At 41.1% G+C, this 13,498-nt stretch overlaps 2 protein-coding genes across 6 annotated transcripts in view; both read right to left on the minus strand.

The window, feature by feature from the left end:
• The window catches only part of LOC100016012 (VPS28 subunit of ESCRT-I), an 11,002-nt gene extending 1,931 nt beyond the window's left edge, over window positions 1-9,071 (minus strand). Inside the window, exons 1-8 of one of the 3 annotated variants that reach the window (XM_001364809.4) lie at window positions 8,724-9,071; window positions 8,399-8,427; window positions 8,111-8,148; window positions 7,566-7,655; window positions 5,832-5,937; window positions 5,577-5,678; window positions 344-397; window positions 55-146 (exon numbers count right to left, since the gene is read on the minus strand). In XM_001364809.4, the coding sequence (XP_001364846.1) occupies window positions 55-146; window positions 344-397; window positions 5,577-5,678; window positions 5,832-5,937; window positions 7,566-7,655; window positions 8,111-8,148; window positions 8,399-8,427; window positions 8,724-8,760 (548 nt within the window). In that variant the 5' untranslated portion in view covers window positions 8,761-9,071. Of the gene's footprint in view, window positions 1-54; window positions 147-343; window positions 398-5,576; window positions 5,679-5,831; window positions 5,938-7,565; window positions 7,670-8,110; window positions 8,149-8,398; window positions 8,428-8,723 lie in introns of all 3 variants that reach the window. The other 2 variants (XM_056822889.1, XM_056822890.1) reach the window with 2 other exon arrangements.
• Window positions 9,072-10,339: 1,268 nt separating this feature from the next.
• Window positions 10,340-13,498, minus strand: part of TONSL (tonsoku like, DNA repair protein) — a 35,366-nt gene continuing 32,207 nt past the window's right edge. For 2 of the 3 annotated variants that reach the window (XM_016432041.2, XM_007488792.3), the window contains exon 26: window positions 10,340-10,626. In XM_016432041.2, coding sequence (XP_016287527.1) covers window positions 10,433-10,626 — 194 coding nt within the window. In that variant the 3' untranslated portion in view covers window positions 10,340-10,432. Of the gene's footprint in view, window positions 10,627-11,037; window positions 11,123-13,498 lie in introns of all 3 variants that reach the window. The other variant, XM_007488793.3, reaches the window with a different exon arrangement.

A 13,498-nucleotide genomic window follows, 5' to 3' on the forward strand; every position in this document is an offset into this window, starting at 1 on the left:
GTCTCTCTTCCCAGGGACCAACCACTTTCAAGCCATCTCCCAGGGGACACTCACCACTGGCTGACTTTCTGTCGACCCTCAAAGTCAGGAGGCAAGTGGCTCATGCGGTTCATGGTCTCCATTAATTCACGAAGATCAGGCTGGATCTGAAGGTATTGCTCTCTCAGATTCCAGGAAGGATCACCCTCCCTTACTTCTCTACTCCCACCCAAACAGCCAAACTTTTACAAACATGTACAGCACTCTGCTCAAAGTCTGTCTTGCAGAAGTGCCCCCCACCCCTCCCCAAACAAGAGCATTTCCTTCTGTCACTTTCCCTCAGCCAGGGGGATAGACACCTCACCTCATCCATGGCACGGATTTCCAGACGGAGCTTATCCATTACAGTGATAAAGAGCTGAGGAGAGAATACAGACATTAGGTAAAGGCCTTCCAACCCTAACTGTCAGAGACTTGAAGGTACTTGAGGCAGAGCAGTTGTCTTCCCTTATATTAAAAACAAAGATTCTAGCTATGTGGCTCTGGGTAAGTCACTTAACCCCAATGGCCTAGCCCTTACTGCTCTTCTGCCTTATAGAATCAGTATCAATTCTAAGACAGAAGAGTTAAAAAACAAATCAAAACTAAAACTAAAACAAGAAAGGTCAGGGATGTTCCAAATATTTTATTTCCTTTGAAAGTACATTTGATTTTGCCATCTATTAACGTATGCCCCCCCCCATTTGCATTTGTAGTCAATGTTACTTTTTGGGTAGTATCTAAGCTTGTTTGTTCAAGCTTCAAGGATTCCCCTTTGTTAAGTTTTAATATGATTCCGCTCCATACTTTTCATAAGCAGAGGCCTGGCTTCATCATCATAACCACAATCAGCATTTTCCAGGGCAGTTTTGCCAGAAGAGACAACCTAGCTGTGTCCACCTATCAAAGATTTGGAAGTGAAGTGAAACTAATGGAATGCAATCAGTCTGCATTTCATGGAAAGCCAATATTTATAAGGTGATGGCCCTCTTTGGAAATAGACTGAATCATCAGTTATTTCAGTCTGAGATCAAGGATACCCGTTTGTAATGTATTTTTATATGGTTCCTCTCCACACTTTTCATAAGCAGAAGTCTGGCTTGATCTTCTGTCTTTCCAGAGCACAGCTTTTGTCTTTTTGGTCTGTCCTTCTGAGTCATCCTTCTCATGCCAGTCCCAAGTTCTGATACCAAGTCCTGTGATGTACAAGGACTTGGAAGAAACCTGAGAGATACTCTAGTTCCACCTCATTTATTTTAGACTATGGCTCAAAATGCTAAAATGATTGCCTAAGGCTATAGAGGGAGTTGAGTGGCAGAGCAAGGATTAGAACTCCCAGGCCTCAGATTCTCAATTCAGTGCTAATTGTGGTGAGCAGGGCACAAGTCAAGCTTCCTCATCTACCACTTTTTTGCTTAATGATTTCCATGTACCAACTGATGCTCAGTTCTCTGTAGGGCCATCTGGCCACAGCTATACATCTAGCTGTTATCACAGCATTTTCCAGTGATTTCTGGGACCTTCTGAAATTTGTAAATAATGGTGGAGGCCATCAATTTATAAATATTGGCTGTCCCTGAAATACAGCCTTGTTGCATTCCATTAGGTTCACTTCCCTTCCAAATGAGTTGTTTGGAAGTGAGGGAACATTTTCCTATAAAAGCAATGTCATGTACTACATAGTGGCTAAAACTTCCAGGGTGCCATTCATTTGTGTTTTAGTCATGTCTGACTCTTTAATTCCACTTGGGAGTTGTCTTGGTAAAGATACTGGAGTGGCTTGCCATTTCCTTCTCCAGCTTTTTTGAGAGATGTGGGAACTGAAGCAAACAGGGTAAAATGACTTGCTAAGTGTCTGAGGCCAGATTTGAACTCAGAAAGAAGAGTCTTCCTGACTCTATGTTCAGCACTCTACCTACTAAACCAACTAGCTTCCATGCATTTCTAGACTTGCCTACAAAAGCCTATCTATATATAAAAGGAAGCTGCTGCTCAAGTTCATGCACTTGGTTTCAGTCATATGGGACTGAGCTAATCTGAACGGTGACTAAGAGCTTGAAAACTCACCTTATATGTCAGACCATGCTTCTTCACGTGTCATCCAGCTGGGCTGGCTATCAGGACTTGCCTAGCTATGGCTTCTTCCTAACATATTGTATAGCAGACACACCTTCTACTTTCATAACTGCTTATGTGTTCCCTTTATTCCATGTACACCATGATATGTCTTTCTGCCTCTGCTTCTACCTGCCTTACATGTTTTGATAGGCTAATTATCTTTACAAGGAAATCTGGTCATGTCACTCTTTTGATCAAAAATCTCCAAAGCCTTCTGATAGTTACAAAGTACTATTCTAATTCTCTATCTCAATAATCTCTGGTCATCGAGATCAATCTCATTTTACAGATGATGAAATTGAGAACTGATAAGATTAAATAACCTGCCCAAGATCACTAAAGGAGTAAATGGCAGAGATGGAATTTGAACCCAAGTCCTCAGATTCCAAATACAGACCTCTTGTCATCGCCAGATATGACCTTAGAGGAGTCAACTATTTCATCCAAAAGGTACTTCAAAATTTAGTGCCATGAGTTTTTCTGCTCTGGGGTCAGGGGTATAAGCACTGTAAAACTTCTAGAATTACTGAATTGGAAGGATTCTCAGAAGCCATCTAGTACAGCATATATTGGTACAAAAATCCTTTTACACATTATCTGTGAAAAAAGACCCTCCACAACTTACAGTTCTTGAGTGAGGCAGGAATTATTCTCTTGTACATGTATAACCCTGTGGAACTGCTTGTCAATTCCAGGAAAGCAGAGGGAAGAGGGGAGGGAAAAAACCTGAATCTTGTAGCCATGGAAAAAAAATATTTTTTAAAAATTAAAATTTTAAATTAAAAAAAATTATTCTTTTCTGCAACAATCTGTTCTGATTTTGCAGAGGTCTAATTGATATGAAGTTTGTTCTACACCAAGCCTAACTTCTCTCCACTGTCCACAGTTATGCCTCTGAAACCAAGCAGTACAAGTCTAATCCTGCTTCCTTCAAGTGGATGAACACACCTCAATCTCAAGTCCTTACTAAGTCTCATTCTCTATAGGTCAAACATTCCCAGGTCTTTCAATGAATCCCCATATAAAAGAAAAATCTAAGCCCTTCCTTATCCTGGAGGCCCTCCTTTGGAAGACAGTTTATCAATGTCCCTTCTAAAATGGGGCATCTCAGGGGCAGCTGGATAGCTCAGTGGATTGAGAGTCAGGCCTAGAGACCAGAGGTCCTAGGTTCAAATCTGGCCTCACACTTCCCAGCTGTGTGACCCTGGGCAAATCACTTAATCCCCATTGCCCAGCCCTTACCACTCTTCTGCCTAGGAACCAATACACAGTATTGATTCCATGAAGGAAGATAAAGGCAATAAAAATAAAATTCCTCTGACTATGGAGTCAGGAAGATCTGAATTCAAAATTAGCTTCAGATACCAATTGGTTATATGACTTCACCAGCAGTGAATTAGTGTTCCAATTATTGTGGCCCTAGAAGATCTACCCCACTTTCCCCAAAGCATCAGGGGCTTTTCTGGCCCGGGGGTTTGAATTATAAAAGGAATGGCCTTTTGGATTATAAAGGCAGGAGGGGTAGGGGGATGAGATAGTTCTATACTGTTTTTAAACTTTAATGATTAAAGTAGTTTTAATAGGACCTTATGGTTAATTCTAGACTAATTTAAGTAGACTTTTCAGAAGGCCTCCCCCTCCTTTTGTGGGCCCTCACAACTTCTTCAGCCAGAGGAGTTTCATGTCAAGAGTCTAACTTAAAACTGCATCTATTAAAACAACAATCATCTGAACCTGCTGGACTAAGCCAAATTTGAACTTGGGTCACAATACAAGACATTAGACTCTTGCATCCTCCTTTTTACAAATGTCAATGCTAAGGGGAAGTAGCCATGTCTTCCCTGAGTAGTTTATCCACCTTTTGAAGGATGAAATAATCATGAAGGTAGATTGAGCAACCAACTGCTTAGCTATAGGAAGAAAGAATTCCCAAAGGCATGTAGATAACTAAAGAACTTCAACATGACTTCTAATCATGCCTTCATGTGTCATGTTCATAACGTTTCCTGAACTCATTATTTCCTCTTCCTGGTCCAGATTACCTTCTACTGACAGTACTGCTTCCAGTTTTACCTCCACTAAACTTCAGCAGATGCTCTACATGCTTCCTCCTCTGACTTCTAGATATCTTCGGAAACTTTACCTAATTTACAACAGTTTGGTAGAGTTGCACCTCTCTTTTACGCATACCATAGTTCTTTCTGAATAAAGGTTCTTCTTCTAGAACATTATCCTAGTCTGGGATCTCTATGTGGTCACATTTATTTTGCTCCATCTCTATCTCTAGGACTCCTTCCTTGTGAAGTAATGCTTTGTACCTTTGTAAACAGATATGAGGCCATGGGTTTTATTACTGGCTCCTTTTCTGGAATCTCCCTTGAATATGAAGTGATACTTCTTGTTAATTCTCTTGTAATCACTCTCTCTGGTCTCTAGTTTTTTTTCCCTCTACAAGATGCCAAGCAAGTATATATGTATCAGTCCTAGTTAGGTCTACTATATCTCTGCCACAAGTCTGATAGATCTATATTTGTCCAGAAATCCAAATCCCACTCTCAGACACTATCAGCTTAAACAAATGATTAATTCCTAAATCTGACTCTTTTCCTTTCCATTTATCCACAATTGGGATGCCAATCATTTTCTAGATTCTTTATGATAGTATCACTTGTACCCTGTGACTCACCAGAGGTGGATAGTAGTTATCCATTTTGATAGGTCTTCAAAAGTTCTCTCATGTTTTGGAAGTAGTGGATATCTGTGTTTTATTATCAAGTCAAAGATAGCCAAATTAATACCTCTCAGCTGGAAATCAGCAACTGCCACTATTTATCTTTTCTTTCTTGGTCCTTTTCTGGAATAGCTCTTATATGGCAACAAGCTTGGATCCAATCATCATTCCTTAAAGGACAAATGGCTGCTTCCTCCTTGGAGAATCAGTTTTCTCCTCTTCCAGAAAAACTTTCCATCTGTTACTTAGATGTAAATGATCACTGCTTCTTCTTCTGTATCCTGCTCTTCTACCTTTCAACCTTCCTCTTCAGATTCCCTTTAGTTTTCTTATTGAAATCCTTCCACTTTTAGAGAATACACTCTTCTCCAGAATGGCTTGGAGAATGAAGAAGGGGTTTTCCAGTTCCTTCATTTTCTCTTTTAGAACAAAGACCAACCTATACACAAGTCACTTGGCCAAGGCAGAAATACAGAAATTGCATACTTTATGCAGGGCATTGAAAAATTCTTCATGCTTTCTCAAATAACTGAAAGTTGGCACCTCAATCATTTTTTGTTCTTGCTAATGGATTCCCCATCAGTCCTCCAGTACAGTTCCTCTTGCCCACTCTAATGATAGCACATAAATGAGGCTGAGGAGATATGAGATTCCTGTCTCTTAAGAGACCTGAGGCCAAAGTGACCTGTCTTAAGGGTGTAGGACTTACCGAGACAATGTCAGCAATACATCGGTTGAGATTGCCCTTGTCATCCTTGATGGTGATTGGTCGGTCCTCCTTGATCCTCTCCATTGCTAGTGGGCAATCAAGCTGCCAGAGGAGTGAGGAGATGTGAAGTTATGTCATATACCTGAAAACAGCTCTAGAACCCAGGGGAAAAAGTCCATACACTTGGAAAGAAAGTTCAAGAGCAGGGGCAAGGGCCAAAGTACCCTGGGGCAGCCTCATCAGTGGGTGACTCACACGGAATTTTCGGCAGAATTCATCAATGGAACTGATTTCTGAGCCTTGCACCTGCTTGAAGGCAGCTTTGTACTGGACCAGGAGTCGGGAACAGGCTGCAGTATACCTGTGGAGAAGAAAGCCTCAGCATGGGCCATGTCCTAAACCTTTACCTAAGACAGAGGTACAGGAATTTCTGGTTCTCTAGATCAGAGTCCAGCCCAGAATAGAGATGGACTTAGGTCTTAAAAGACCAAGGTACAACTAAGAGATTAATTTAAGGAAAACAAACTTATGCTAAGGTAAAAGAAATGCAGGGTTCATAGCTGAAATAAGCCTTAGCAGTAGCTAGTCTAATCCTCTCATATCACAAAGGAAAAAGCAAAATTTCAAATAAATTATTTCCTCACAGGTACACAGCCAGTACCACTTAGTAGGTAGTAGAGATAGGATTCAAACCCAGATTTCAAACCTTTTAAGTCTCTAATGCCCTATACTCCCCTGCTAAACTTACAAGTACTTTCATATTTTGTATATCTTTTATCACATAGTGCTTTGTAATATCATAACTGAAATCATAGGAAGAACTTCAGATTTGAAGTCATAATATATGGTTCCAATTTTGACGTTGCTACTTGACTTTATGATCTGGACAAGTTTAATTTTGGGCCTCTGTTCCCCATCTATAAAATGGGGGAAAAAAGAACTGCCCTACTTCTTTCATACTATTGTTGTGAAGATCAAATGAAATAAAGGATGTAAAGTGCAAAACACACACACACACACACACACACACACACACACACACACACACACACAGAGCACTATTTAGAGATAGGCCAGGAATTAGGAGAGTCCAAATCTGGCTCAAGACTTACCTGTATGATCCTGGGCAAGTCACCTAACCCTATTTGCCTAGACCTTGCTCTGGAGTCTTAGACTTGTTACTAAGGCAGAAAAGTTGTTTTTTTTTTTAAACCCTTACCTTCCATCTTAGAGTCAATACTTTGTATTGGCTCCAAGGAAGAAGAGTAGTAAGGGCTAGGCAATGGGGGTTAAGTGACTTGCCCAGGGTCACACAGCTGGGAAGTGTCTGAGGTCAGATTTGAACCAAGGATCTCCCATCTCTAGGCCTGGCTCTCAATCCATTGAGCCACCAAGCTGTCCCGATTTTTTTTTTTAAATATAAAGAAGAAAAGAAACATTTTCATGAAAAACAACAACAAAAACAAAACCACCAAGTTGGAGTTAGGAAATCTGAGTTCTACTCCCAGTTCTGTCACTGACTTGGTGTCTGACTTTGGCTAGGCTCTAGCTGTGTCTGAGTTTCCCCTCATCTACAATAGTCATGAATACCGGACTAAGTAAGTGGCCAATAAGGTCCCTTCCAATCCTAAATGTTTTAGGATTCTGTGAATCTAATAGGAACAAAAGAATGAGAATAAAAAGTAGACAAGACTTTGAATTTGTTTGGAACATTAAAAACCTAGTCTAGTTTGACTCTAACCCAGGTATGGTTTGGAGTTAGCAATATTTCCACAGCTAGAGGATTCTTTCTAGTCACCATTTCCTAGATCTACCTCATGTCTTTATACACAGAAACAGGTGGTGATGGAGAGTAGAAGTCAGCTGTTCAATCACAGAATTTCAGAGTATCCAGAAAACCAGAAAGCATACCTAGAAACCAAGTCAAAGGTCAAAGATACCTTTCTTCTTTCCCTTCTTTTCTACCCCCCCTTCTGTAAAGACACTCACTCATTAGGGGTGACACAGTCCTTGATGTATGCCTTCTCCAGGGCTTGCATTGTCTTCACCACAGCAAATAACTCTGCCATGTTGTCATACCTAAAGGTATGGACCTGGTTAATCAAGGTGATAGTTCCCAGGGTTAAGAAGCATGTTACTTCACTCTCCTCCTATGAGCAGTCATGACTCCCTCTACAACCTATCCTAGACTGCAATGCTGAAGGCTCAGAAGAAAGAAATGTCCACAGAGAACCAAGGAGATAAGAGTAGGGTTAGGGGAAAAGTGATTCCTTGATGTTTCAATACTACCCAACAGAAGGAATAGAGAGCAGCAGTTATAGCCAAGCCCACTGAGATTCTCTCCAGGGTTCTCTAAGTACCCTTCTGTAACTGTAGCCTTCAATGGCCTCAAGGATGCAACAGAGCATGACCCCCAGTGATTGGTCTAGAGAGGACCAACAGAAGGGAAGGCTATAAGGTGGTGAGGACCCTCCCCTCCACCCTCCCCCTTCAATAAGGCCTTCTTCTTTCTCCATGTTTTCTGAGGGACTCACTTCTCTCTTTCCCGGGCATTCTTGTACAGCTTCACTTCCTGTAAGAGAGAAAAGAGAACCTTTCTAAGCTCAGACTTATTAAGCAAGAGACAAGCCCAGAACCCATTTTATTTAGGCCTACAGGAAATATGTAGATGGCAGGTGATAAGAGGAATCACTCTCAGACTCCCTCCCCTCTTCCTACCAACTAGGATGAGGGGGAGGGACCTGGGGAGGAGGGAAGAGGAGGCAGAGCCTCGGCTAATGGGGACATTTGAGGACTCCCCCCCAACAGAAGGTAGCACTCACCTCATACAGCTCGGGCTTATTCCCAGGGGCTGAAAACAAACAAAATAGTAGACCAAGTCTCCATACTTACCTACTACTTCCAGCCATCCCGACACCTATTCTCTGTAGGTGCTCCTTAAATAAACACGAAGCCTTCCCCAGTACTACTCCCAGAACTCAGCTCTCTACTTCCCGGGTCCAAGCCCGGGGGCAGCGCCCCGCCCCCTCCTTTAGGCCGGAGCTTCAGGCACCACCTGCAGGTGATGGCCCTGCTTCCTTCCCACACCCCCAGTCTCTCTCGGAGAGCCCTCCAGCCTGTCCCCCGCCTTAGGGATAGGTCACTCACCTCCCATCCCGGGAGTGGCAGGGATTCCGTGAAACATACTCGGTGGCTAGACCCGGGCCCTCCCCTGCGCTCACAATGCTGAAACCGAGACAGGGTCTGGGGAGAGCTGCCGCCAAGCCTTCTCTTCGAAGACAGGGCTCGGGGACGCTTGAGATCTTAGGCCCCGGGGCCCGCCTCGGAGCCGAACTGTCGGGACGCAACCTGGATCTGCTAAGCACCCAGTTCTTAGGGCTCGCTCTTCTCAGCGGCACTCGATCTTTTGAGCCAAGATGGCGCTGTATCGCATCTCTCGGACCAGCGATGTTTCGGCGCTCCTCTGGTATGCCGAAAGGATCACGCCTGCGCAGATCCTCAGTAGTGAGAGGCTGAAGGGGAGAAGAGCTTCGTAGGCTTCTCTCCGTAGACAGGCATAAGTTGTCCTATGCTTTAGCTCGTAGCTGCCTAAGTGGTGGTCTTGACTCCGGGAGAGACCTCTTATTATATTAAGGCCCTTCGGAGTACACTTTTTTCTATTGTTTCCATGCACAGAACTGAATCAGCGCGGGTCCTGTAGCTGACTCTCCCTTATCCCATTTAACTTTGGGCTGATTGGACTGTGTGGGGCATTAGTTTCCTCACAAATCCTCCATCCCTGGCCAGACCCGCAGACTCACAGCAAATGAAAAGGGTAATCGGGTCTTTTAATTCATTCTGTCTAAAATCGGACTAGAGGCAATTTCTTCCAGCACTGAATCTAGTCTAAAAAATTTCAAAAGCCTCTTCAGCGGTTTTTAGTTACTAAAGTACACATAAGGAGTGACACTTTTCTAGGATCTTGGGGAGTGTGTGAGCTTCACTTTGGGCTAGGAGACAAATTGTGGAGAAGCCAGGGAGAGGTCATGAAACCGTTTATTAAGTCTAAACGGTTATTTTTGGATGAAACAAGGGGAGTTATCCCTGAAGAGCTTGTTTCTGAGGACTGAGGATGGAAATATAATGAGGCTGAAGAGAATACCTTTCCTCAACTGTTGGAATTTTCCTGAGATCCTGAACAAACTAAAATAGTGGTGAGCTCTGTTTCCAGAAGGTGCCACACAGTCACAATGAGATCTGAGATGGCTATTTTTATAAATGCAACAGGTAAATAATATGCCTATTATTAATTTCAGTTAACAAATTATATATTTGGTAACTAATATTTATGAAGCCCTACATCAAGGAATTTCATATATAAAGGAATGAGTGCCTACCAGTGGGAAAAGTTTCTCATCCTATGAAATAATATTCAGTGAACTGAGGTAGGGTACTTTGGGCTTAAATGGACTTTGAGATTTTGACATTTCTTTAATGAGGAAATAAACAAACATACTCCTGAATTACCTTAGAGCCTAGAATAATTGTGGAAACAAGTAGCAGTCTTAAGGGTTGTTCTCCTAATTCTACACACTACTTGGGCAACTGAAACTTGCCTATTACTCACCTAGGTGACCAGAGGGATTTGGGTCCTAGAAACACCAGTTCCTTAAGAGGCCTTGTGGCTCCTTCAATTATGTCAATGAGTTGGGGAATGAGCAATGAACACTTAGGACAAGGATCAGCATTGGGGTGATGTAGATAAATAAAACAAGAAGCAGTGATTTATTGAGGATTTAAAAAGGCTAAGGCCATGGGTGGGTTTATTGGAGCTCTTCAGGTATATAAATAGCAGAAGGAGAAACAAGGGATGCTGCTCAATGGCCTTCAAAGAAAAGTTTATGATGGTGGGTCAGTATGAAGGAGGCAGGATCCTGTTTGTAGGCCAACTGCTGGCATAGGACTTGATGGTCAGTAAGTCTCAGTTTGCTACTGCACAACTGTAACTGTTGAAGCTGCGAAGTGATTTTATCCCATGTGCAGCTGCCCAAGGGCCCTTCAATGGAGCATCCTATAAAGGGAGAGACACAGGAAAAGCTTTATGTGGAATATATCAAACAGACACTAACATGTGTGAGTCTATGGAATAGGAAGCCCAGGTACCATATGATTAAATAAAAAGAGAAATTCATAATCTTGTTTCCCATGATCCCAGTGTTCCCTATTATCTATGCAATAAATGACAGTACAGCTGAAGAGCTAAAAGAACTTGGAAGTCATTTAGTCTAACCCTCTGATTTGATGGATGAACCAAAAAGTCTCTTCTAATTCTAAATCCTGTGACATCTTGGGTCCTATGGTATTTAAATTTGTTTCTTCAGCTGTGAAGTGAGGGTATCCTCCCCATCTGGCCTGTTCCCCAAAGGATGACTAGAAAGAAGAGGTGGATATAGACATCACCATAGAAATGTAAATGACTCACATTAGCTTTGGCAATGGACTCAGATGGTTAAATCCACAGTATTAATGAGGCCAATGAGGGGTTTCCTCAGAGAGCAATTCACTTTCTGGAAAAGCAGCATGGGATAGTGAAAAGAGAACTGGATTTGAATCAAGAGAATCTTGGGTTTGAGTTCCAAATCTAACATCATGTGACTGCCTTCCCTCCCCAAACCTGTTATCTCATCAGAAACTTAGGGATACCATCACTTGTATTTTCTACCTCAGAACCCTTTTAGGGTGGAGGTGGGGGTATCTTTATAACTTTAAATGTTTTAGTGAGTAGTAGAATACTCAGCTAATAATGCTTATGATCCAATTCCTAGGTTCTAAAACTTTGCCAGTGATCTCACAAACATGCTGTATGCATACCCTTTGATCCTGTAATATCACTACTGGGTCTGCATCCCAGAGATCATAAAAAAGGGGAAAAGCCCTACTTATACAAAAGTACTGTGTAGTGGCAAAGAATGAGGAAATTGAGGAGATGTCCATCACTTGGGGAATGACTGAAGAAACTGGTATATGTTGGTGATGGTATACTATTTGCTATAAGAAATAAGCAAAATGATTTCAGAAAAAGCTGGAAAGATTTGGTAACAGCAACCTTCTACTATAATCAACTAACTGGGAAAACTTAGCTACTCTCAGCAATACAATGACTTGGGACAATCCTAAAAGAATTATGATGGGGAATGCTATCCACCTCCAAAAAAAGAACTGTTGGAATGAGATGGGTGTGGGTCAAAGCATACTACCTTTCATATCAGTGTATTTAGGGTTTTCGTTTGGGGTTTTGGTTATGCATGAGTGTGCTTTTAAGACAATGACCAATATGGAAGTATGTTTTACATGATAAAAAAAAAGCCCAGATTAGAGAAGCTAGTAAATGTTAGTAATAAATATGTATGGCCATCATAGCACAGATTTCAGAGGAGCACAGGCTCATATTAGAGTTGGAAGGACCCTTAAAAATAGCTGAAAAGGGCTACCACAGGAAGGCAATAGGGAAACAAAGGAAACAAGGGCAAAACAGGAAAGTAAGATGAAAAAGCAAGCACAAGCCAACAAGTACTAATTCTAACAAAAAAACAACTACAACAACAAAAAAAACAAACCTTCATTGGACATAAATAGGCAGTTTTTAGATAAAGAAATCAAAACTATCAATAAACACATGAAAAAGTGCTCTAAATCTCTCATAATTAGAAAAATGAAAATTAAAATAACTCTGAATTACCACCTCACATCTAGCAGACCAGCCAATATGATAGCAAAGGAAAGTAATAAATGTTAGCGGGGGATGTGGCAAAATTGGGACATTAATGCATTGTTGGTGGAGTTATGAATTGATCCAACCATTCTGGAGGGCAATTTGGAACTATGCCCAAAGGGTGCTAAAAGACAGCCTGCCCTTTGACCTAGCCATGGCACTGCTGGGTTTGTACTTCAAAGAGATAATAAGGAAAAAAGACTTGTACAAGAATATTCATAGTCATGCTCTTTGTAGTGGCAAAAAATTGTATAATGAGGGGGGATCTCCCTTGATTGGGGAATAGCTGAACAAATTGTGGTATATGATGGAATATTTTTTTATATTTCTGAGCTTTATTTAATGATGAATTTCTATTGTCTCAGTAGCACAGCACTTTCCTTAAGATATTAATCTTTTCATTGAAAAACTTTAATTAATTAATTAAAATTATAATATATTTATATAGAATAATATATATATAATATATAAAGAACATATAATATAAAATAATGAGAATTTTTTTCCATGGTTACATGATTCATGTCTTTTACTTCCCCTGTTCCCTCATTGGCCAGCCAATGCGCAATTCCACTGGGTTTTACATGTATCATTGATCAAGACCTATTTCTCTATTATTGATAATTGCACCAGGGTGATCATTTAGAGTCTATATCCCCAGCCATATCTCTCTGATGGAATACTATTGTCCTGAAAGGAATAATGAACTAGAGGAATTCCTTGTGATCTGGAAAGACCTCCAGAAATTGATGCAGAGTGAAAGGAGCAGAACCAGGAGAACATTGCCCACAGACTGATACATTATGGCTCAATCAAACGTAATAGACTTTTCTACCAGTAGCAATGCAATGATCCAGGACATTTCTGAGGGTCTTATGAGAAAGAACTCGATCCACATCTAGAGAAAGAAGTGTGGGAGCAGAAACACAGAAGAAAAACAAGTGCTTAAACAAATAAAGTAATTAATTTAAAAAAAGAAAAAGAAAAACAACTGCTTGATCACTTGATTCCATGGGGATATGATTGGGAATGTTGACTTTAAATGATCAATCTATTGTAAATACTAATAATTTGGAAATAGGTTTTGAACAATGATACATGTAAACACACCCCTCAAATAGGTTATAATTATTATATTGCCAGAGCAGCAGTAGTTCTTCAGCCTCTTGAC

This window comes from Monodelphis domestica, chromosome 3 (genome assembly GCF_027887165.1).
Source record: "Monodelphis domestica isolate mMonDom1 chromosome 3, mMonDom1.pri, whole genome shotgun sequence".
NCBI classification, from domain to species: domain Eukaryota; kingdom Metazoa; phylum Chordata; class Mammalia; order Didelphimorphia; family Didelphidae; genus Monodelphis; species Monodelphis domestica.